This window comes from Barbus barbus (assembly GCF_936440315.1).
Source record: "Barbus barbus genome assembly, chromosome: 12".
NCBI lineage: Eukaryota > Metazoa > Chordata > Actinopteri > Cypriniformes > Cyprinidae > Barbus > Barbus barbus.
In genome coordinates, this window is record NC_136740.1 from 6,093,147 (window position 1) to 6,120,127 (window position 26,981).

The 26,981-nt window shown below is 37.9% G+C and overlaps 2 protein-coding genes across 2 annotated transcripts in view; both read left to right on the forward strand.

Annotated features, from left to right (window-relative positions):
• LOC306878337 (myelin basic protein-like) lies at positions 1–19,861 on the forward strand. Its single transcript, XM_079430617.1, has 4 exons — positions 1–199; positions 6,357–6,405; positions 9,397–9,460; positions 17,875–19,861. The coding sequence occupies exons 2-4, from the start codon at positions 6,361–6,363 to the stop codon at positions 18,159–18,161; spliced, it is 396 nt and encodes a 131-aa protein (XP_079286743.1). The 5' UTR covers positions 1–199; positions 6,357–6,360; the 3' UTR covers positions 18,162–19,861.
• Positions 17,880–26,981, forward strand: part of LOC306878338 (myelin basic protein-like) — a 10,841-nt gene continuing 1,739 nt past the window's right edge. The window contains exon 1 of the mRNA XM_079430618.1: positions 17,880–18,364. Coding sequence (XP_079286744.1) covers positions 18,248–18,364 — 117 coding nt within the window. The 5' untranslated portion in view covers positions 17,880–18,247. The remainder of the gene's footprint in view (positions 18,365–26,981) is intronic.

The following is a 26,981-nucleotide window of genomic DNA, read 5'->3' on the forward strand; positions in this document are numbered from 1 at the left end:
ACTGAATAACACAGCAGCACCTAAAACCAGGAAGTAGCTACGTTAGTGGATCATCCATCCAAACCACATGCAGCTGAAACAGAAAAACAAAGCCTACTAAATTATATTTTGGGCAGATGTGGATTTTTTTAATGTACTGCTGAGGCGAGCAGCCGAAACTTGTTATCTACACATCGAGAGGACGCGTTTGGGCAAACAAGTACGTCTCTCTCTCTCTGTGTGTGTGTGTGTGTGTGTGTGTGTTTGTTTGTCAGTCAAATCACGACATCTTGTACAGTGGCGTCGCCTTTGCGTAAAATATGCTGTATTTCAGCTCAGTTTGTTTTCTATCTGAGCAGATGCTGTAGTCAGTGGCTCTGTTTCTGTCACGACTGGTTTAAGGTTATTATTTATGTAACCTGTCGCGGTTCGGTTGCGTTTCTCTGAGCCAGATGTGCTGCACGCATTCAACGCATGTTAGCCGCTGCTTTCTGTCACTCATTAAAACAGATTGCAAGGTTTTCAGTACAGTTCAGCACAGCGTTCATGTTAACAGGAGTATTTGTTTTTCCGTGTAGCCAGAGGCCCCGATTTGTAGTAAAACCATGTTGTCAGTTTTATTAGCATATAACAATTACATTAAACTTAAGCTCGTGTCGAGCAGATAACCGTCCAGCAGTTACTATATTGTGCTTTACGTTTTAATTAATCTTTTTAGTAATTATTTGGTGTTAACATTAGAACACATTACTAACAGGAAGACACTCGAAGTGTTAACTGTAGTTGCACAATTCAAAAATGTAAAAGCTTTATTATAATAGCATAATGCTGAAGATTTTCAGTCTTTCAGATGAAAAGCTATCAATTTCCGCGTTTGCTTCTCTTGTTCAGACAGAAACTAATGTGGGCGACATACAGTCGTATTTTCGTCGAGAGGAATAGATGTGTTGGGAAACCAAGGCGGCTGATTGAAAACAACTCGATGGGTGTCTCACCTGCAGACTGTTTTGGTGAAATCTCGCCCTCTTCTGACGGAGGTCCGCCACACGCTTCCGATGAAATACAGAAACAGCTTCATTTCTCCGAATCATTGTTTGTGTATCATCAGTATTTGGGCTTCCAAAAAATTCAGAGGGACTTTTGGCCGAGGTTATGACAAGGCCTGTTCAAACCAACACAAATGTTGGGCACTGCTTTTGGCCCATTTTCACATGTAATATGTCTGTTTAGACTTGGTTCCTTTCTGGTGACCCACCAGTGATATAATCAACACTGAAATGAGGGAAACTGTAAAAAGTTGTGCTCTACACTTTCTTGCCCCCATAAAAAAGTAAAAATAAATGAACACTGAAACGTTCTGCGTGTTCACTGTAAAAACATTTCTGTTATAAGTTCACCCTGAAAGTGGAACTCTATAATCTTTAATGCCACCTAAACTATAATCTTTGCAGACCGCAACAAGTGTGATGAGTCTGAGAACTAGAGACTCCAGAATAATTAAGGAAAAAAATATATTTGCATCCTTTGCCATGATATAACCACTGGCTCATCAACGGAGTGTCTCACCTGCCAACTGTTTTTGATGAATTCTTGCTTTCTGTGGATGATCAGTTTCACACACACCTTTTAAAAATGGCAGAGGGATGACAGAACGACTTCCTCTGGAGTATAGATCTATGCATAGATTCAGTGAGAAAAGAAATTCAACAAAAACACTGTTTTTCCTCCTCTTTTTATGCTATGGTCATTCTAGTGGGTGTGACTTTCTCATGGGCAGATAGATAGCAGCCAATTTATTTGTAAAAAATAATATTTTTATTTTAATAATACTATTTAATAACAATAATATGAGTAAAGTTTGTCATGACAAACTTGGATGTTGAAACAGCCTGTCCTGAAGATGAAAATGATTTTAAAATCGCAAAAGTTTTAAGGTTATAGATACATTTGATACATTATCATCTTAAAAACGTTTAAAACTACATTCTGTGCCATTACAACAGCAGTATTTTGAAAATTAAAGTAGTTTTTTTTCCTCTGCCATTCCCACTCGCTGGGAGAAATGCTGTCTGTCAAGAACACGTAGAGACATGCGGAGTGACATTACACATGGTCAACAGTTCCAGCTCTGATACTGGTGATATATCAGCACTCCTGTAAAGCCTTTTAGCCAATTAGATTTTTTAATCTTAACTTTTAGTAGTATTATTATTATTATTATTATATCTTATTCGACTAATTTGATATGGCGCCGCAGATGGGAGCTACTATGCATTGCTCTTCAGTGTTTGTTCTGTTTTTGTTTGTTTTTCCTGTTTGTTGTTACTCAAATACGATCAGTTTTACCAGGGATGACCTGCTGAACATTCGGCAGAACATGCCACAAAATCTTTTACTGGATTTTGACTACTCGGGACGTTTTGCTGGACATTGTAGTTGGCGGAGCCGTAGCTCTGGTCAAACGCTACAGGAGTCACAGACGGGGGAAGCTTCATCAGCACGGATTTCGAATGGCGTTGCCTAGCATCCATCTTGCGAATCTCCGCTCTCTACCCAACAAAACGGACGAACTCCTGCTCTCCCGGACAAACAAGGATTTTTCTAACTCTGCTGCTCTGTGTTTCACGGAAACCTGGCTAAATGATGACATACCGGACAGCGTGCTAAATCTGCCTAATTACCAGCTGATCAGAGCTTTTACATCAATGAGAGGTGGTGTACAGATGTAACTGTGTTAAAGAAGATGTGCTGTTCTGATCTAGAAACGCTCTTCATTAACTGCAAGCCGTTCTATTCGCCGCGGGAGTTCTGCTTGTTCATTCTCGTGAGTGTTTACATTCCACCGCAAGCGCACGTGAGCTCAGCTCTACAGAAACTCACTGATCTGATCACAGAGAGTGAGCAACAACACCTGGACTCAGTTTTAATCATTCTCGGGGACTTTAATAAAGCAAATCTCTCCCGTGAACTGCCAAAATACAGACAGCACATCACATGTCCCACCAGAGACAGTAATATATTGGACCACTGTTACACAGCGATAAAGAACGCATATCACTCGGTTCCACGGGCAGCTTTAGGACTCTCTGATCACTGTTTGGTTCATCTTATTCCAACCTACAGGCAGAAACTTAAATCTGTTAAACCTGTATTAAGATCTGTTAAAAGATGAACTAATGAAACAGAGCGGGATCTACAAGCCTGTTTCTCTCTCACTGATTGGACTGTTTTTGAAAATGCTGCCACCGATCTGGACGAGCTCACAGAGACTGTAACATCATATATGAGTTTCTATGAGGATATGTGCATTCCTACCAGGACTCATTTAACCTACAACAATGACAAACCATGGTTCACTGCCAAACTCAGACAGCTCCGTCAGGCCAAAGAAGATGCTCACAGAAAGGGGGATAAAGTCTTGTATAAACAGGCCAAATACACACTGGAAAAGGAGATCAGAGTGGCAAAGAGGAATTATTCTGACAAGCTAAGGAAAAAAATATCTTCCAGTGATTCTGCTTCAGTGTGGAAAGGTATGAAAGATATCACCAGTTACAAGACACCATCCCCCAGCACTCTGGAGAATCAACAATTGGCAGACGATCTGAATGACTTTTACTGTAGGTTTGAAAAAACAACCTTCACCCGCCCTGAACACCTCTTCACACAACCATTAACACCTCCAGCAACCCCTCTCTCCCCCACACCTACAATTCAAATCAGTGAAGATGTGTGCCAGGTCTTCAGAAAGAACAAAAGAAGGAAAGCACCAGGCCCAGACGGTGTGTCACCAGCCTGCCTAAAAACCTGTGCTGACCAGCTGGACCCCATCTTCACACAGATCCTCAACAGATCACTGGAGCTGTGTGAAGTCCCCTCATGCTTCAAACGCTCCACCATTATCCCCGTCCCAAAGAAACCTAAAATTACTGGACTTAATGACTACAGACCTGTGGCTCTAACATCTGTGGCCATGAAATCATTTGAAAGACTGGTTTTGGCTCATCTGAAGGACATCACTGGACCCCCTGCAGTTTGCCTACAGAGCAAACAGGTCTGTGGATGATGCAGTCAACATGGGACTGCACTTCATCCTGCAGAATCTGGACAGACCAGGGACTTATGTGAGGATCCTGTTTGTGGACTTCAGCTCCGCTTTTAACACAATCATCCCGGACATCCTTCAGAATAAACTGTCTCAGCTCTGCGTCCCCACCTCCATCTGTCAGTGGATCTCCAGCTTCCTGACAGACAGACAGCAGTTAGTAAAGCTTGGTAAATCCACATCCAGCACTCGTACCATCAGCACTGGGGCTCCTCAGGGCTGTGTTCTCTTCCCACTGCTCTTCTCCCTCTACACCAACGACTGCACATATAAAGACCCCTCTGTCAAGCTCCTGAAGTTTGCAGACGACACCACATTGATCGGCCTCATTCAGGATGGTGACGAGTCTGCTTACAGACAGGAGGTTAAGGAGCTGTCTGGTGCAGTCTCAACAACCTGGAGCTTAACACGCTCAAAACTGTGGAGATGATCGTGGACTTCAGGAGAAACCCCCCTGCACTCCCCCCACTCACCATCATGAACAGCACTGTGACTGCAGTGGAGTCATTCAGATTCCTGGGCAGCACCATCTCTCAGGACCTGAAGTGGGACATTCACATTGACTCTATTGTGAAAAAGGCCCAGCAGAGGTTGTACTTCCTTCATCAGCTGAGGAAGTTCAACCTGCCACAGGAGCTGCTGAAACAGTTCTACTCTGCCATCATTGAATCCGTCCTCTGCACTTCATTAACTGTCTGGTTCAGCTCAGCTACCAAATCTGACCTCAGAAGACTACAGAGAGTAGTCTGGACTGCTGAGTGAATCATTGGTACAACCCTCGCCACTCTCCAAGAACTGTACTTATCCAGAGTGAGCAAAAGAGCTGGTAAAATCACTCTGAACCCCTCACACCCAGCACACTACCTCTTTGAACTGTTACCGTCTGGTCGACGCTACAGAGCTCTGAGCACCAGAACGACCAGACACAGGAACAGTTTCTTCCCTCAGGCAATCCATCCCATGAACACTTGACAATAAAACGCGTAACAACTCTATTATTTATTCACCACACTTGCTTACTTTTTTATTTATCTAATTTGTTTCATTTCAAATTTGCACATATCAGACCTGTACACCATAATTGTCTATATTATATATTGTGTTTTTACAGTTTTGTACAGTTTTTGCCTATTTGGATATTTGTATTATTCTTTATTATCTGTGTCCTGTCCTGTTGCTGTCTCTGTTGCACTGTGGAGCTTCTGTCACTAAAACAAATTCCTCGTATGTGTAAACATACTTGGCCAATAAAGCTCATTCTGATTCTGATCTTTTTTTGAATTTTTTTTTTCTTATTGTATTTTGTTTGATCACTGAATGAGGAAAACATTTTGGGGTCCATTACATAATTCAGAATATTATTTTTGCCAAACATTTTCAGTGAATATCCATGCTAAGTACAGGGCAGTGAGGGGCCAATGAAAGGGGCAAAAAATGAAAATTGTCATCACTTACTCACCCTTATATCATTCCAAAACATTATGATTTTCTTTCTTACAAAATTGTGTAGGAGCTATTGATCCTTGATTCATCTAATGTCTTAGTTCTTTTTGTCGATTTCTAAGGCTAAGGAGGTGTCCGAAGATATGAAATAAATGTTTTACAGCAAAAGAATACAAGAGTTTGGGTTTCCAAGAGGGCACTGTTGTTTTAGCTATGAAGTGGAAGCTATATCCACATTGGAAGCTATATCTGAGTGCACAGATGCGGTGTATAGAGAGCTTTGAGGGATCAACGTTTCTTGCCAAACAAGAATGTGACAAAATACAGAGGTACCCAGGTTAACTTTGAAAGAGCTGCTCTCTTGAGTGTCTAAGAACAGAGAAAAGCGTACCGGATGCCTGTATAGGAGGGTGGCATTAAAGGCTACACCAGGGTTCCTCAAATCTTTCCCTTGAGGTCCAATGCGCTGCAGAGTTTAGCTCCAACCCTGATCAAACTCACCTATCTGTGATTTTCTAATGATGCTGAAGACATTGATTAGCATGCTCAGGTGTGTTTGATTAGGGTTAGAGCTAAACTCTGCAGGAAATTGGATCTCGTAAAAAATATTTAGTTTATCTCAACTCACTAGACCTGAACCTCATTGCAAACTATTAAAATTGTTTAACAAAGTGTTTGATTAATCAAGTAGTAAGTCTGAATTAATATGCAACATTTTTTTAGTGTTTCTTTTGTAGCACAAACTCTTCTCAAATACCAAATATCAGTTTGATGATATAAGTAATTGTTTGCCTTTCTAATAAACATTACTTTTTCCATTTTGCCTCAGGAGCATGGGGCAGCAACTTGGAAAACACGAGCCACTTACTGTTCCCAAGGTATGTATATCTGTCTGTATGTGTATATTAGGGGTGTAACGGTTCGAATTACTCACGGTTGGTACGGTTCAGGATGTGCTATGTTTAGGGAAAACGAATACACTGTCAAATAAAAATATAGAAAATAAGAACAAATAATATAACTACAAGCAACAGCACAAATAAATACAATATAGCAAAGATAGAAATAAAATAAACAGTGCTTTTTAGGTCTCAACACCCAGGTGATGATGGCATAAATAACTGGTCATATTCGAGCATAAAGCACTCCCATTGAAGAAAGTTTACAAAGAGTGACTGGTTTGTCCCCATTTTAATCATGCACCGTGGTTCAATTTAAATCTGACAAGGCACCTGACAGGGTTCAGATAATGCATGTTTCTATGGATGGATACGCATTCTGGCTTCCCAATACATTACAACAACAGCGATGAGACAACAAAAAAACAGGTGCTTTGCATTATGTTGCAGTAACTTAACCTTCATCTTGGGGAAAAAGTAAGTACACCATTTGTGATTGTCACTACTTCACGCTAGATTCAATAATTGCAGACAGGTTGACAAAATCAAGCATTTTGCATTTACATATTAAATCATGCTGTGTTTCAGAACTGCTGCTTGCCCTCATCTGTTTATCACATATTCCATCAATACCATGATGCAGCGCTTGGTATTAGCATGTCTTGGGTGACCAATCACATGTGTGCAATCCCAAGTGATCATATGCAAAATGAAATCTGAAACTTTTGTGATCTGTTCATTCTAATGACCTACAAAGGTAGTGAGGTATCCAGTGCTCAAATTGAATGTTTTATGGGGGTGCCCAAAATGTATTATTTTTTTTAAGTTTAAAATACATTTATATATTTCACACTATTAATAAGAGGTCTTGTGATAAAATCCCAGAAGAATACATTTTCTCAGCTACATTTTTATGATTTCTCTAGCCAGGTTTACATAGGTTTACACATATTTTATGCAGATTTTTACATTGAAACAACAAGATGTGAATAGATCTGGAAACTTCAAGAGTCAAATTAACTTTCAAAAACGTGCATATTTGTGTATACTGTACGTTCACTTAATGTGTGCGTGTGTGTACATTTTTTGGCAAGCAGACATGCATAAACTACAATGGAAGCACATCCAATTCCCAGAAGCACATAAAATAAAAAAAAAATAAAAAAATGGCTTTGCCTCAAGAAGTCATGTAACTAATTAATTTGCTCAGAGAAGAAAAGAAACTATTGCTCTGGTGATTCTAAAATGCTGGAGCCAAAGCCTATCATCAAAATAATACTATTACAGTGCATCTCAGAATGCTGCCGCCCACAGACATAAGGCATCTGTCACCGATCACTATCAAAAAAGAAGTTTGTGGTGTTTGTTTCTGTTTTTGTTTTATTCAAGAGCAATCGTGGTTTCCCCATTTGCTGCTTCTTCTATTGTGTTTTCATGTCAGTTTCTCCAGAGGGGATGCTTTAGTTCTCTAGAACAAACAGGCACTAGGACTAAATTCATTTTCAACAAGTAGGCAAATTACAAGAAAAAAACCCTACCACTTCTATAGCCCTTCTCAATTCTTAAAGCACATATATATATATATATATAATATTTTTTACAAGCACCAGTAGCACCACTCCCTATATGCTCCCACTGCCCTAGGGGGCACCAGTCATTGCTAGATAGCACACATAAGTAGTCATACTGGAGGCCAGCTATTTTTCAAATTGTCTACGCAGCTGAATTTATTTTGGTTTAATTGTCATTGGTTACTTTTCATTCACTAGTTTACATGCAGCTACACAGAACACAATTTCAAAAAGTTCAAAGTTCAGTGTTTTTTCCTAGTTTTACATTACAGAAAGAAAAGGTGGAGGTGGTTGTTACAGTAATGTGATCACAAATTCCGTGTATTGATTTAAGAAGAGCAGTGAGGAGAAGTGAAGTGTGTTTTGAATGCCTTTACTGTACATTTTAGAGTGTGTTGTGAAAACAAGTGTTCACATGCAGTTTAACATTCGGAAGTGTAGTGCAGTGTAGTTATAAAAAAGGACAACCCAGGCAAAAGACCCACTTGTACCAGGATTGCAAAAATATCCTAGTGTTAACAGATATCTTTTATTTGTTGCACATTTACATAGATTTATGACATGTAGTTACTAGTTAAACACATTTTGAGTCTCCTATGCAGACAGAGCTACACTAGCGTAATATATATATATATATATATATATGTATATATTTATTTTATTTTTTTTCAAGTGACATGCAGCATTTGTATTGCAAGCTGTTTGAATTTCTGTGAAACACCCGACTTTGTATTCTGGACAGACTTTTCAAAGAGCCTGTTAAACAAGGCACTGTAGCCTTTGCACAGTGGTCTACACTGGTCATAGATCATAGATCTGCACTGATGTCTAGGCATCTGTTTATCTCTCATATTATGATTGGTATTACCATTATATGGTTTAACAAATAAGTTTTTAGTTCAGTAGATTTCTTTATGGGTTATATGACCTTTTATGTCACGTATATAATCATCTTTCATCAAGCAATCAAGCTTTATAACATTCATAGATGCAAAGCTACTGCAGATATCTTTTATTATTATTATTATGCTGGTAGAATATCTTTAGTTACAAAGATGACGAGTCAAAGCTGTTGTGATCTACACCAAGGCTACAGCGTAGGTCTGACACAAAAGTGTAAATTGCCTTTAATCTGTTTATTGGATTATACCACAGGAAGATACCACTTTTTAGGTTTTAGTAATTTTTATGATTAAATATCTGGTCTTAGTTCACTTCAGGAAGCTACAGAAGGAAAAGGAAACTTGTGTACACATGTACAGTGCTTGAATATTTAGGTTTTGTTAATACGACATTATTTAAAAAATGAAGCATTGATTATTTCATGCAATTACAATTTGTGTTTTTATTTAAGCATTATTTTGTTGTAAATATAAAACTTTGTATTTGTATTTTGAAGGGATCATCAACAGTATCTGAACACATCCCAACAGACTCACCGGAGTCACAAGATGAGGTATTTGGTAAGAACATTTTTCGTTATTTATATGCAATTTTTTGCTGTGTATATATACTAATCAGGGATTACTGTTTTACCCATCATTGTCCAGCTTCTTGAGATCCTATGGCAGATCAGGTCACTCTAATAGACTCTCTACAAAAGGAGAGGCAGGATGTGCTCATTATTGCACTGTGTTAGTAGTCTACTTTTCTGTACCTTGAAAGGATAAAACCCGAATCCTGACATTGGAAAGCATCGTGGAGGGTTCCTTAATCTCAGCCCGGCAATTACTGTTCAGGGTCCTAGAAAAGCTAGCGGCGTTCCTGCATATTGCACACAGAGCACAATCTCTGATCTGACTGCATGGCTTTATGCAACTTTCCAGAGTAAAGGACACACAAGTTCTGAATCCATCTGGAAACCAAATTGTTGCTGAATTGATATAAAAAGCACTAGTCACTGGATATGATGATGTGGCGAATCAAATATATACTCTAATTCTGTCTTGTAATCTAGTTTTGTTTAAGACAGTAAGTAGCAAGGAAGCTAGATATAGATGTATTTATTACTTTTGGGGCAAACTTTAATTTGCCTGCAGAAACACACATGCAGAAGTCTATTACTTCCCTACTACCATTCATAGGCATTATTTGAGTTAGTGTACAAATGGTGTGACATGTGGGAAGTGTATGGACACTGAGAAGTTGTTCCACATCATGATATCATCAACAGTAACATATGGTGGATTGCTTGAGTGGTATAATACGAATGTTTCTCTTCACTGCTTAAAAACGTACTGTTTTTATTAAAAAAGGTTTTTGTGGTAATAACCATGCACACAATAACAATAATAGCTCTGTTTTTCTCAGCATGTGTGTTTTTGAGTGAGTAAGCAGATGACACAGTGGTGTTTCTACTGCTTGTTTAAGGTTGTTGGAGCTAACACCAGCTGGCACAGGCTCCAGAGAGACTACGTCCATATTCAAAAGCTCATATTGTTCAGAAAGCTAGTCTGTCACTGCCTCGCTGTGTACTGCCCAAACGTCATTGTTCTCTTTCTCTCGCTCTGTGTGGAAATGATGTTATTATCTACTATTAGTCCAGTGGTTCTAACTACAAGTGATTTTAAACAGCATTTTTCTTTGATCATTAAACATGCAGTTTGTTTACTTATTCATTTTTAATGAGTTTACATTAACTGATAATTTGCATGGAAACTACATCAGAACCATTTGTGAGTTAACTGGGGATAAAAATACAAAATCAACAAAAGATAATGTAACACTTTAAAGAAACGATGGCCAGTTACAGCATTTAATGTTAAAAAAGGTAACGTTCGTATTTGGTTGTTGACCTGGACTTAAGTGTTTTTATCCCATATAGAGTCGGCATATAATATAGAACCTAGATATTTGTAGCAGTTATTCTTTTATTCCCTTAAAATGTCTTAATTCATGTTGTATATTTAATTTGATGTTCATTAATCTTGGAAGCAACTGTTTTTTTCCCCAGCTCAAATTCCTTATTTGCTGTTTAAGTGGAAAAACAATGTCCAAATAATAACTTTTATAAAAAAAAATTTCTTGTGAAGCAAATTGAGTCCAATCCAATTAATGTTTTAGTAGTTTATCATGCTATTGTATTTATTTTCCTCATTAGAACTGCAGTAGACCGTTTGAAATAAGAGGATAGTAATTCTCTCAGCTCAGTTTTACCATATTTGAATCCAGCACAGTATTAATGCAGAAAGTGTGAAGATGTTGTGTTTGTAACGCTGCTTCAGTGATTTACGTTTGGAAATATTTGTGAACATTCTCATAAATTCAGTGAAAAAAATGGAAAACACAGTTTGCTAATTTACTCGTTATTTGTGATCAACAAAACTGTTTTTCTTCATAACTCGATGTGCAATACTAGATAAAATTATCAAGGGCAAATATGAACTTTATTAATATTAACAAATAATAACTTCAAATATTGAGCTCTTGACTGTACGATAGTTCAATTTATTTTTGCTGTAGAAATTTCTGAAATTATACTTCTCAGAATACTTTGCATGGGACTTAATGGAGAGAGTCAAGTTCTGTGGTACTTTTACATTAAGAGGATGTTTTTATTCAATGAGCATTTAATACTAAGAATTTAAAGGGATGGTTCACCTAAAAATGTAAATTCTGTCATTAATTACTCACCCTCATGTCATTCCAAACCCGTAAGACAGCCGTTCATCTTCAGAACACAAATGAATATATTTTTGATGAAATCCGAGAGCTTTCTGACCCTCCATAGACGGCAAGGGTCCTACCACGATCAAAGCACAGAAATGTGACATCAGTGGTTCAACCGTAATGTTAATTTAACCGTAATTGTTGAATAAAGTCGTTATTTTTGTTTTCTTTGCACACAAAGTATTCTCTTAGCATCATAAAATTCGGATTGAACCACGGACTGTTTTAATGATGTCCTTACAATGTTTACGTGCCTTGATCGTGGTCGGCCATTTCGACCGATTGCGCTTCATCAGCAAACACAAAGTCCAACCACAATGAAACTTAAATACACAACATAGCTTAGTTTACAATACCGTTTTTAGAAAAAGAAAATGTTTTTATTATTTCTGTAGCCAAATATATTATAATAAAATTTTTTGGCTGTCGAAGTTTTCTAAATATCAACTGTAGTTTATTTTTGTAGTTGTTAGTTGTTTATAGCACTGAGTGAGTATTCTGCTGCAGTTAGCGTGTAGAGAATGAGATGAGGAATAGCTGGTGAATGCTCAGTGACAGTCAAACAGATGAGGGACTGTCTTTGGGGCCTGTGGGCGCCCTCGGGTTCTTGTGAATGCTGCTATAGAGAGGATTTCATGCAGGGGTGGGAGGCCTGGACACAGACCGCATGCCTATAGCCCCTCTCACAGACATGCTTCCCGTGCCTCAGTCCCACTGCTTCATTCTGTGTAGGTCTGTTTGTTGCAGCAGAGTTGGGTTAACTTTTCTCTGAAATCTGATCAGTCTTAGAAGTATCTTTTATAGTGTTTTGGTGCATGATCCAGACACTGCAACCATGTGCATATAAAAGGAGAATATACACACTAGCCGAATAACAATATATCCAAAATGCACATTTTAAAAATAAATTCTATACAGATTAGACAAATGCACAGAATTAAAATATATACCCTATACATATACCACTTTCAAGACCAAATTTTAAGTGGGAATATCCTGTTTGAAATGTCCCACACTAAAACACTGAGCCATGACTCAACAAGGACATTTTGTGTTCTGCTAACGGGTAAAATCATAAATAAAAGCAACATTCAGACTGTCCCAAAATAAGTGGATTTGCGAATGTACTTCAGCACTTGTTAAGCGTATACCGTGCAACCCCAGTCCTGAGACTCTTTAAAAAAAAAACATTCCCATGGTTTGTGTTCTGTCATTGTTATATTCTCACTTCTTGTGATGATGTCTGGTGTTCTTAGTTTCCCGTTTCTCTTTTTTGGGATATGCTGGTACCTCTCAATTAGAAGTCTGCATCCTAGTAAGGTTATGTCCTTCTTATGCACCTTATTTTTTAATATAAGAGCGGGGGCAGCTTTTTGAATCCAAATAGCTTCATGGCTTGGCTGTGTCATAAATGTTTCTGCCTCCACGGCCAAAGCATGAAAATACTATTAACATTAAATAGTACTGACTTTCTATTAATGAAATTCACTTAACAACTGTCTATGGTCTTCCAGTAGTTTACGTTACACAGTTTAGCATTATGATTAATTTACATAAAAAAAAAAGAAATGGCTTCATCTCCTAAATCATTTTTTTTATATTGCATCTCATATTGAAATTGGATGATCTCATTTATTTTCCTTTAATTTTTCGATTCTTTGAATATGTGCAAAGGATTGTTTTATCGAAGGATACGCTTGCTGCATCTTTCAAAATACGCTGAAAGATGCAAAGTGAAGACTGCCTTTGTTCACGTTTGCATTTGCTTCATTGTCTAAACCAAGTATTCAAAAAACATAAACAGCATTATATATATATTGACCCTTTTCCTCTGTCATAACATTACTGAACATTAACATTTCACCAAGGCATGAACCAAAATTACATTTCAAAGATCTCTTTGTGGAGATGGAAGGCACAGAGAATTCACCAATGAGGCAGTACACAGTATGTTTTTGTTTGCGGTAAGAATACAGTTCAAAGTCCAGCATAAATGAAACATCACTAGTGTAACCAATCCAAAGAGCCTTCAGGGTGAAGCGGGAGTGGTTCCCCGACCCAGAAACTCAGCACAGCAGATTAATAAAAAAGGAAAACTCAGGTTGAAGTTGCTTCAGTCCAGACATTCAATTCAACTTTTCATATACAAAGTCCATAGAACAAATCATAACACTTAGATTGATATGTACGTAGGGGTGGGCGATATGGGAAAAATATCATATCACGATTTTTTTATAGAAATATCACGATTCACGATTTTTATCACGATTCTTTGTTAGTTTTACTATTTTGGTTTTACAAGTTGTCTGAGCATTACAGCCAAACTAGAAAGACAAAGATGCATGGCAGATATTTAGGCCAAAGTGGGCGAAGATAAAAAATCTTTGTCATTATTTTATTTTTCTTATTAAAAAATAAGAACAAAGATACACATTACAAATACACATAATATACAAATAAAACAAACAGTGCTATATTTCCAGGTACAATAGGTGTATTTAGCAGAGCATTCAATGAAATTGAATGAACAAATATAAAAATAAAACACTAGATAGACTGATTCCTAAAGCAACTGTATTAAAGATTTTCAGTCAAGAATAGTGAGTGATTTTTCTCTTTTGCGTTTTGTTGTTTTGTTAACGTTAAATGAATAGTTCCCCCACAAATTAATATTCTGTCATCTGTCTGTCAATTCTGTCATAATGTTGTATTTTTATATCATCATTTACTCAAAAGTTGTTTTAAACCGGAATGAGTTTCTTTCTTCTGCTGAACATAAATGCTATTTTGAAGAAGGTGGAAAACCAAACAGTTGCTGGTCCTCAGTGACTTCCATAGGATTTTTCTTTCCTACTATCAAAGTCAATGTGGACCAGCAACTGTTTGGTTTTCCACTGAGTAAATAATGACAGAAATTAAATTTTAGGGTGAACTATCCCTTTAATGACAGTCGACAGCACGTTTAGTGTCCTGTCCCTTTAAGAGCTGCACGCATCTAATATACAGTACAGGCACGCATCCGTTTCTCTCTTAACTATTTACTTTCATTTTAGAGATAACCAACTCAGTCTGTATGTAAACCTTGTGTGTTTTGACAGTATTAGCGCAAAATATAACTTAGTTGAGTAATCAGGCGCTGTTAGACAGGCGTTTTAGTGCGCGTGCTTCAGGTGTATGCGCTCAGAACAAGCGCACGTCAGACCAGCGCGCGAATTAAACATTTAACCAGCAAGGCTTGTGTGCAAATAATGTACTTTTGCGATCGCGAATAAGTGCAGTGTCCTGTCTGAGTAACTCTACTGCTGTATGTCGTGTTGTACAGTATATAGAGACGGCGGCGCCAGAACTGTATTTGACAATGTGCGCGGTAGCGCGATACTACGATATTTCTTTTATCGTCCACGATCAAAAATCGTCATATCGCACACCCCTATATGTACGTTCTGTAATATTCCTCAAAGTAGGGCAATATAATACATAGCAAAAATAGCAAGTGACATGAACTCATGGCCCCTGCTACAGCAAATGGTTACACTCTTGATGAAGGCCCTAAATCAGGGTTGTCCAATCTTGCTCCTGGAGTACCAGTGTCTTGCACAGTTTAGCTCCAATCTGCCCCAACACGCTTGCCTGGAATTTTTCTGGGTGCGCTCCATTTAGACACACGCTTCCCTAAGCACTTCCCCTTAACTCCTTAATAGCCCAAATGTTTGGTCTTTTAAGAACAAGTGCCTTTTTGATTATGACTGCATACATGCAGCAAGGCAAGACTTTGTCAGACCTTTGCACGCTAATAAGACCTGTATCCAAACTACACAGAATTACTGCAGCAAAAGTAACAGCAAACTTCATATTGATCTTGAAGACCCTGTTTTCACAAAATCCAACATCACTGACTTGCCCTGGCCCGCCCAGTCATCTGGCTTGAATATTATCAAACCACTGTGGGCAGTGCTATGGAGATAAGAGTAAGAAGGTGATTCACTCCTCCAACATCTCTGGAGATAAAACATATATTCAAAAAGGTTGGAATTGTGCATTAAAGGCAAATGGTGGTAAAATACCTTAAGAAATACTGCATGTTTCTCAGGTGTTCACATTATTTTGTCCAACCCTGTATGCATACTTCAGGCAGGACCATGTACCACAACACGATATAGCAAATCATGCTTAATTTAAACCCACCCTAGATGTCTTGTCACTGTCTGTGATAAGACCTGCTACCATCATATCATATGAGCAAATTTGTTGTCAAACTTCGAGAGCTATGTGTGGCCACACATGCAGGGGTTAAAGCAGTGTAAATATTTTCAAACTCTTCCTAATCAAACATCTAATTAGTGTCTCCAAGACCTAAAAAGGATGGGTCAGAATAGGGAGACATCTAAAATGTGTTGTAAATAGGGTTGTAAAACGATGGTGTAGAAGGAAGTACTGTGCAAGAAGTGGGCTGGGAACACAGGAGGCTGAACTCTGAATGGTAGCCTTCCAGGAGCAAGTCTGGCCACTTCCATTTTACAACCTGTAGTGACCACAGACAGTGAAAAAGAGATGTTGAAGATGCAAAGAGAAAACAGGCTGGTTTTAGTGCATTCTCTGTGGACATGGCCTGGAATGCCGTCTGGAGTCATGGCCTTGTGCATATTCAACAACTGTTTGAAGAATTAGTTTATGTCCGCTACAGAGAAATGGCATAGATCTGCAGCATCTGCCATGGGAGCCCTTTCCACAAAGATGGTGTTACTTTCCTCGAAACAAGCATAGAAATGATTGAGCTTTGGAGATGGAGAGCAGTACCTGTATTGCTACTCCACATGCCCCAAAATAAAAGCAGATGTCTGTGCGAAAACTGGCCATTAATTCATGGTGTCTGGTTGAGGGAGATGCATATTTTTTTGGTTGGCACTAAATGATCAATGCCAATAATCAAAATGGAGAAATAGCACAGACACTGGAAAAGGATAAATTCTTAGCTTGCCTGTGTTTGCACACACTATCAAATGGAGTATACATTTGAAAGGCTATGATTTTGTGCTCTGCATTTAACCCATCCAAGTGCACACACACAGTAGTGACACACACACACACACCATGAACACCCAGCCGGAGCAGTGGGCAGCCATATTGCTGCGGCACCCGGGGAGCAGTTGGGGGTTCGGTGCAGAAAGGTGGTGAAAGGAGTGACAAGGGTGCACTCTAGGGTGCAGTGTCGAGGGGCACCAAAGCAATTTATTCATATTCTAGCTATAAATCTGGTTGTACTTGAGAATTACATCATACATAATACCATTCTATACCTCATTCTGTGGAGGTACTATACTCTTGTATGGGATTACATGAAGTTCCTGGGCCCAGCTCAGTATGTATTAGTTTTTAGTTGATCTGCCTGCTAATTACTGCTAATATGACTGTTTAAATGCTTTTAAGAGTCTGTGTAGGTTTAGTTTTTGGACTGTTTAAGGCCATTAATCAAATGTAAACACATTTGTGACATTGGTAAACCATTTGTATAGAAGGTGTGGTTTGTTTGCTTCCACTAAAGCACACAAGATGTCACTTTTGACCAATAAGTTTACGCTAATAATAATATATGTATAGAAAAATAGAAGCATTTTCAGTAGTTACCTCAACTTTTTGTCTCTTTTTGGATCTTCCTTAATGATCCATTTGGACCGGCCACACCTCACAAAATGCACTTCAGAAATGAGATGAGTTTCACTTTGCAGAGAATTCGCAAAATCCAGCCTGGGGAAGTTATTACAGTCACACTGTTTCCTTTGTCCTTCTACAATAACGTTGTGGTGGCACAAAGAAGCTTTGTAAGAAACACTAGAATTCAGATTCTCTTGTGTTGTGTGGTACAGTAGTGGCTTTGTCTCGCTGCACTGGGTTCAAACCTGACGACCTCCTGAGGAAGCACTGCTCTGAAATCTATGAATCTCTAGATCTGTTAACATGTACGTTTTTATGAAAAATTTACAGAATCGTAAAAAAATTTATTACAAATGGCAAAGTTTCCATAATTTCTCATGTTTATTACAGAGCTTCTGGATCTTTTGTCAAAGAATTGTGATTTTTTTTTTTTCTTATGTGGACTTTGTGAGAGAATCTGTAGCACTTGTTGCCTGCGCAGTGGGGGGTTGTTGGGGTAGGTGATGACAAAGATCTTACTGTGAAATGTCAGATAACTCCCAATGTTTCTGTGCAGGACTAGGGGAGGCGGACCTCAACCAGAACAATGGGTGTTCCAGCAAGAGTCCAGTGGTGACTGACTCCATGAACGCTGCAGTAGATCACAGCAGCTTGAACCATCCGAGCACAGATGACCCTAATGCCTCAGGGCTCCGCCCCCACTTGGTCCGCCTCTTTTCTCGAGATGCCCCAGGTCGCCAGGACAACACCTTCAAAGACCGCCCCTCGGAGTCTGATGAGCTGCAGACCATCCAGGAGCACAGCGGAGCTGGCTCAGAGTGCGGTTCCGAGTGTGCAGAGTAGGACCTAAAGTAGATTTCCTCTTTGCCGTCTCTTTCCTCACTCCTATTTTGGAAACACCGCTGCAGAGATTAAAGCTAACACTTAGCATGGCATCTGCAAGCTCTTCCGGGTCAACATTCAGGCTGGGTCGTAGTAAGAAGAACCCTACTGTTATGGATCAGATCGGAAAGTTCTTTGGAGGGGATAAAAAGAAGAAGGGAAAGGTGAGGATTGAGCAGGCATTCAGAGTTCTCCACATGAGCCTTTACTACTGTTCTATTTGCGTGAATTTATCTTGACCTGCAATTATTGTTTGATTTCCGAGATCACCACCAGTAAATGAGTTGCGTGTGATTTTTTTTTTTTTAAATTGACTTCTATCTCTTTATCTCTGTTTATTACACGTCATATAGTATCCAGTATTGAATAAAGCTGCAATTTATAGGATTTTACTGTGATTCAGGGATTCAGCATACAGTGTGATGTTTATAAACAACATGACTTTTTTAAAATGTTCAAATGTATTCGAAATGCCTGTGTAACAAAATTAAGTGTTTTTATGACTTTTCACTGCAACGTTGAAAAGTTTGGTAGTAATCCGAAAAGATGGTACCTATAGCATATTGTATGAGTGGTACTATGTCTCAACCAGGATGCTTATGTTGGCGAAGAGAATTTTCACATATCTATGACATTTTATTATACAGTATGTGACCGATTAAATATTTTATAGCCATTTTCGAATCCATTTATCTTATAACCTCATGGTGTTGAGGAAGCACCTCAGGGTTTTTCATGGTACAGACGGAGGCCATTACTGATCAGTTTGGTTTCTAAAATGAATTTGCATAGTTTTGGAAATTATATTTCACATTTGTTATGCTTGTGAAATTATGCAATTTCTTGAGCCTTAACTTTTAAGAAAAGAGGGAGATAAATATTTTTCTTCTAAAATAAAGATATTTAAGCTTTTAGGTGACAAACACCAAAGTTGGGAAACTCTTTTGCTTTGTGGGAAAATATCTTGATTATGTAAATTTATATTTGTGACCTTATTTTTAAAGTGCCATATGATGGTTAAAATGTAACGTTTCAGAATTACTGACTTGTGCAGTGTGTAATATTTTAACTAGTTTTAATATACCTAAAATTTTTGTGGGGAAAATAATGTTAAATAATGTGACAAAGAGATTGAGATGTCATGGTTCCAGTTGTATAATAGTTTTGTCTCAGACCTACATGTTGCTACTTTAACCAGATTTTTCAAACATGCCTCAGGTTAACTCATGTCTCTTATGTAACCATGTGATCTTTAAGTGTTAATGCCTCGCTAGTATGCCTCACCCTAATGATTGTCCCATTTGTAACACTTTGTAACAACAGCAGCTTGTGTAACCTACATATTCTGGAATAACCCTGAATATGTTCCTTAGCCTGATCCTGTCCTGAGCTTTTTGACATTTGCTTGATTAAAATATATGTAACATGAACATTGGCTTTTTTGTTTATTTGTTTTGAAATAGTGAGGCAATTTTGCTCTAAAAAAGATGTTGTTGCTATGTGCGTGTTTTTTTTTTTTACCAGTGTGGTCACAATTTGAATTTGAAATTGCCAAAGTAAAGGGTTGACAAGTCAGGTCAAATTCATATGCATAAGAAAGATTAAGCAGTTTTTGAAAATGATTAATGAAAATACAGTTGGTTTTAAATATACATTTGTCATATACATAAAAGATCCTATAATTATTTTGTACTGACAGGAATCTGTTAATGAATACAGAACAACACTATAGGTTCAGTTTATTATTCACAGGCAACCTTTCCTTGCTGCAAGTGTTGGGTAATATAGTTTAAAATAATAATTATTATTACTTATTACTCTTTGATGAAGATTTATAATTATATAAATATTTAGATTATGAATTTGCTCTGACATCGTTTACAAGGTGGTTTCTTCAGAAAATCCTTAATTTTGAAACTTCTAGGCCTGGTTTCACAGACAGGGCTTAGTTTAAGCCAGGACTAGGCCTTAGTTTAATTAAGGTTTTTAAGCAGCTTCTATAAAGTGCCTTAGAAGAAAACGTCACAGGTGTGCATCTTGAGACACAACAATGGCACTGACATATTTTAAGATATGTCAGAGCAAGATATTTTCAGTTGAGACGGCTCTAACATGCATTTTAGTCTGGGACTAGCCTTAAGCTTTGTCTGTGAAACTGGAGGCCAGTGTAGCCAGTTAGATTCAAAATTAATGCAAGAAGTGAAATACAGTGGAAAAAAAGCTATGCAATGCTTAACCTAACTAACAAGCAAAACAACTAACAGTATATTTTCTGCAGTCCCCCAGGAGCAATATGTGGTAGCTGCTCAGCAATACAGTGAAGGAAGGAGATTTCAGTTTATGGATTGACCCAATGCCTCAGTGGGGCAACCGTTTCATCATTTCATCAAGATCAAACAGAATGCAAGGGGGAATAATCTGAATGCAAGGGGAAGATGTGTTGAATCTGGGAGAGGAAACTGGGCATAATGCATTTGAGCTACAAGGCTTCATAAAACAAAACAGGATGGCTCCAAAACCGAACATTTGTTCAAAGTGGGCCACCTTCTGTTCCTAAACTAATGCTAGTACTCATAAAATGTGAAATCCCATGCACCATATCTCACTGAGTTGTAGTCTGACTGGCAGGCTAAGAAGATCATGGAGGTAGAGACTAGTAAAGCCAGCAATAGAGGTTTGGCTTATTGGTGAGTGTCTGCATATCAATCTCGCTAGTTGTTTAGGTCTCTTGCGGTTTTAGCTCGTCCTGGCATAATGTGTTTGTGGCCTTTGCTGACAACCTGCAACAAGTGATTGTCTGGTCATAGAGAGATTGCTGGCCAGGAAGGGCTGTGTTATGGTCTTTGCTGTTTGCGAGTAAACCATCTGGCCTGTGGCCTGTAGCATGAAGCGAGAAGAACAAACTCAGAGTTTCAGAGTAGGTTTAGATTTGACAAATCCAAACACCTAGTTTAGTTCAGGATCAGTGGCCTCAGAAAGCTCGATATAAACACTCAGAGTTTAAACCAGAGTTTGTGGTTAACCCTGGAGCATGTGCTGATGCCTGAAAGTGTGACGTGTGCAGCAAACAGCCAATCACACAACACGGAGAGCATCAGCAAAGTGTCAGTTGGATTCACTTCTCGCGAGAGTCAGCGCAATTCACTTTTCTGCTGAAGATTAAGAGATGTCGTTATTAAAAATGCATTTACAAGGCAGGAATGAGCACTTCTGCTGCAGCAAAAGTTTGAGAAGGCAGCAGAAAGAAAATGTAAGACTATGCAAAAGGAAAACATAAGTTTAGTCATTTTAAAAGTTAGATATATTAAAGCTTATCTATATTTAATTTAATTTAAATGCAAAGCTTAATCAATTGCTTAATCAGCTTATCAATTGCCGCTTCATATAATAATTATATGAATTATAAACAATTATAATTAATATAATATAAACATAATAAATAAGTAGCCCGGAATTTTGTCTCTAAAATTCTATGCTTTAATTTGGAGCAAGAGATACAGGGAAGTGTCTTCATTGCATCACATATATGTCACTCTTCTCATAGCTGATTGGTCCAGTTTGGGTTTGTGATCTCTAAACCAGAATAAATCCTGCTCCGGAGCAGGGTAACTGTGTAAGGTAAATTACCATGGTGACGAATCCCGATAGGCTTCAGCATTCACGTGGCCCTACAGAGGATAAGCAGTATGGGGCATGGATGGATACAAAGGCCTGTTCACACCAAAGTGTTCAGACCAACATGAGCATCGGTCACTGTGACAGTTTGTTTTTAAATCTCTTTTCCATTACATTGTGAAGAAAACTTGGCAACCAGTGGGTTTCATGTTTGGTCATATGCCCAGAGCCGCTGCTGTTAAAAACATAAAGTACATAAAAGCATGAGTCATGAACAGATTGTGCTAAGAGATAGTGAATAGCGGAGGAAAAATCTGGGACCAGTTATCTTGTCCCTGTTTCTGTGTCCAAAATCGGTTACTGTATAGTAGGTTCAACATTTGGTTTGAAACTTGCAACTGTTAAAAAAGTCAGTATTCAGTATAGTATGCATTTGTGCAGTATGAATGAAATTTGGATGTACTCCATCTGCCTTGCTGTCATTTTCATGTGATCTACAGCATCACTTGCTTCACTGCCATTCACAAATCCTCTCCCGTGGCCTCATGAGATAGTAAGGTGTCCATCGGTTGCACACTTCAGAAGTAATCTGGGTACTTTCCACCTACTTTTTACCGTTTGGTGTCGTTTGTGAATACATAAATCTCTGACTTTCTTCTATGTGACAAGCAGGTGTCAAAAATAAAAAAGTTATATAGCATTGTTTGTCCCAGAGTAACCAAACCAGGGTATTTCTGATGTCACAGAGTAAATCTACATATTCAGCTCTTCTGCTGTTTTTTTTAATGCATTGGTCTGAACAGAAAAATTGCACTCAAACGTCTTAAGACCATCAAAAAATACTGTACTCTCATCCTCCCACAAACCCTAACCCCCAACATAACAGGGTACCAGCCAAAAAACCCCCCAAAAAACATTACAATATTAACATATGAACATGTTCCACAAAGTCTGATAACGTGTGTAAGATTGTGTCTTTATTTTGAACAATATATCTGTACGTTAACAAAACAGAATATCAGGGATCTATTATCTGCCTCAGTCCTCACTAGTTTGTCTGGCCAGAAAAAGATATGAAAGCTGTGTTGGCTTATGTACAGAGCTAAACCTAGTACACTGAATGACTACAGTAAATCAGTAACAAGCATACTTCGTACATGAATTTTATGTGCATGAAAATTTTTAGGTGCATCTCAGAAAATTGGAGTATGGTGAAAAAGTTTATTTTTTCTTGTAACTTATTTCAAAAAGTGAAACTTTCATATATTTTAGATTGAGTACATGTAAAGTAAAACACTTCAAATGTTTTTTTTGTTTTAATTTTGATGATTAGAGCTCAGGAAAGTCAAAAATCAGTATCTCAAAATATTAGAATATTTGCTAAGATCAATCAAAAAAAGGATTTGCAAAACAGAAAAGTTCAAGTTCTTTAAAGTATGTTCATTTATACACTCAATACTTGGTCGGGGCTCCAGAGCCACAGGCTGATCACTTCCATGCCATTCCTCACTGATGCTGGCATGGAAGCGATCAGCTTGTGGCTCTGCTCAGGCACTATTGAGCCTTCAGCTCCTCTGTATTGTTGGATCGATTGTTTCTTATCTTTCTCTTGAAAATATCCCATAGATTCCATATGGGGTTCAGGTCAGGAATGTTGGCACATTAATATCATGGTCAGCAAACCACTTGGAAGTGGTTTTGGCACTGTGGGCAGGTGCTAAAGTCCTGCTTGAAAAGGAAATCAGCTGCTCCATAAAGCTTGTCAGCAGATGGAAGCATAAAGTGGTCTAAAATCTCCTGGTAGACGCCTGCATTGACTTTGGACTTGATAAAACACAATAGACCAACACCAGCAGACGTCACAGCACCCCAAATCATCTCTGACTTCAGAAACTTTACACTGGACTTCAAGCAGCTTGGATTCTGTGCCTCTCCACTCTTCCTCCAGACTCCAGACCTTGATTTCCAAATGAAATGCAAAATGTACTTTCATCTGAAAAGAGGACTTTGGACCACTGAGCAACAGTCCTGTTCTTTTTCTCCACAGCCCAGGTAAGATGCTTCTGACGTTGTCTCTGGTTCAGAAGTGGCTTGGTAACCCTTTTCCTGAAGACGTCTGAGCGTGGAGACTCTTGATGCACTGACTCCAGCTTCAGTCCACTCCTTGTGGAGCTCGCCCAAGTGTTTGAATCAGCTTTGCCTGACAGTATTCTCAAGCTTGCGGTCATCCCTGTTGCTTGTGCACCTTTTCCTACACGATTTCTTCCTTCCAGTCAACTTTGCATTTAATATGCTTTGATACAGCACTCTGTAAACAGCCACCCCTTTCAGTAACGACCCTCTGTGACTTACCCTCTTTGTGGAGGGCGTCAATGTTCGTCTTCTGGATCATTGCCAAGTCAGCAGTTTACCCCATTATTGTGGTTTCAAAGAACAAGAGATACCCGGAATTTATACTGTAGAGATGGTCATTAATTGAAACTCAAATGTAAATATTTTAATATTTTGAGATACTGATTTTTGACTTTCATGAGCTGTAAGCTCTAATCATCAAAATTAAAACAAAAAAACTTTTGAAGTGTTTTACTTTACATGCAATGAATATATGAAAGTTTCACTTTTTGAAATAAGTTACAAGAAAAAAATTAACTTTTTCACCATATTCAAATTTTCTGAGATGCACCTGTATATATATATATATAGAGAGAGAGAGAGAGAGAGAGAGAGAGAGAGAATATGCTTTTTACTGAATCGTAGTTATTTTTGGAGAAATGTAAAAACAATTGGTTTTATACTGTCTGTATCTGTATTTGTATTTGGATACAACCAAATGTGGGCGGGACTTAAACCAGAAGTTTCACTGAAGTACATGAAAAACCCATTTAAAATTTTCTAGCTTATATTTAGCTAAACATTTTTTATACTTGTTTAGTTCAAAATAAAAGGAAAAAAGTTCAGTACAGTATTTGTCTGTATGGACTATGGCTAGCTCTTGCTCATCACCATATTACTGCTATTAAAAACCACTCATATTAGAAAGTACATAAACCAATAAAACTCATTATAATCAGTGATACTGTCTACAGCAAACGCGGTGTGGCTCAACAAATCACCGGCTATAAATAGAGAGCATCACTCACATCTCAAAATAAAAAACATGGATAGGAACAAGTCCCCACCACACTTCTTTTTTTATTCTTTTTTCGATAATCACTTGGATGTTTGTCACAACATGGAAGAAAAGATCTGTCACTACTTCAGTTTCATCACAACTTTAAACATTTAAAAGAACGGCAGTGTCTGCAGGTGACCTAAGAAACGTTTTCCCTGCAAACAGTTCAGCAGTTAATATGTGTGTCCTGTATTCCTGACCACTAAACCAGCAATAGCCAATCTTTCCCAACACAATCTTTCATGAATTAACCATCCTTGAGTCAGTTCTTTCTTTTCAGTGAATTGGCTGAACAATTGCAAACCCATCTGAATCAGTTCGCACTCATTCAAACCGCTGCCTCACCGAATCATCTAAATAGTTTTTATATTGTTAAGAATTCTTCATTCTTCACACACATTACCCGTGCTTTTCCGGATAAAGTATGTGGGTCATTTTTTCAATTTTGGTAAACGAGAAGCAGGTTTTGTAAAAATGCTTGTTCTTTTTTTAGATGCAATTATTGCTATGTACATATTTACATTTAGTATACTTCTCTATATTCAGTAAAGGTATAGGACATTTTGATTTGAATTCCTTTTAATCAAATACCTGTGCTTATGCAGACAGTAACACTACAGACCACTAGCACAAATCCAGATGTTAAATAGATGCAAACTCCTCACCTTTTGGTGAAAACTCACCTTTTTGACATCATAGGCCACCTATGAGATTTGAGTAGATCCAATGAGAAAGTGTTTTTGGTGGTGGTGGGGTCTTTTTACAGTACCATTAGTGCCAATTCATATCTGTACCCACTTGTAGTTAACCACTTTTAAACGTGTGTTCCCTGTCGATACTCCAGTCGTACTGCGTCTTGATAAAGAGGTAAAGTCAGAGTAACAAAACTACAACAGCAACACGTCTGTGTTGGCTGAATATATTTAGCAGCTTCTACAGTTAAAACACTCTTTTTGATGTGTTCTTTTTAAGGCAAAAAAAAATAAAAATGTAGCTTTTAAATGAAAACTGAGCTATTGAGTGATCCTCTGCTGCCATCTACTGGATATAATGTAATTGTCATCTCAAAAGTCTTTGTTTTCCACAAGGTTGTTTTTGGCACATTTTTCCGTCATCTCCATGAGTGAAAAGTGAATTTTTAAAGTGAATTTGACTGCACAATTGTAAAGTTTAAAATAATAAGGCTTTTAAATGTAGTAAAATTGTTTTTTAAAATACGCTTTTTTGGGGGGGGGGGGGGGGTGGCGTTGTGTGTCTTTGTCACCTTTTTCACCCATGATGACTTTTCATCCATGTAAATAAAACCTACAGGCCTATTTGCAATATATTTTTTATTTAAAAATGTTGCCGCAATTACATATTTTTTACCTTTTTGATTTGTGGTGGGATCATGCAGATTTTGTTACACATTACACCTCTTAAACTCAAATATATATTTTAAAACAACATTGTCACTATTAATAATGCACAAATAGATTTCACCCCACAGAATACAAAAATGCAAGCATTTGATGATTTATTGTTATTTAAAGATTACACCCCTTGCCACCATAAATGAAGAATGAACCATTTGGCTTTGGGCACATCTGTATTTCCAAGATTTACAGTCCCACTTCTTGTCCAACATCCTTCAGGATCAAATGTGACAAATCAATAGAGAATGGTAGAGTTTTCACTTTAAGATTGTTCTGGGAACCAAAAATTGTTAGCTGGGTTATCCATAAAAAACCTACTGTTTTCTTTTAAACATATTGGTGGTCGGCTAATTTGTTTTATGTGGATAAATAGGCTACATTCGTCATTTATTCGTTTTAGCGTGGTGTATAAGCGGAGGGTAAGAGCTGCTTAATGACAAATTTGAAAGTTCGGTGTGACTGACTCTACACTGACAAAAAAAAAATTATACTACATTTTTGTAAGGTAAGTAGTTGCAAACAATTTATTTTAGCTACATTTAAATAATAATAAAAAAATAATTTTGGAAGTTAGTCAAC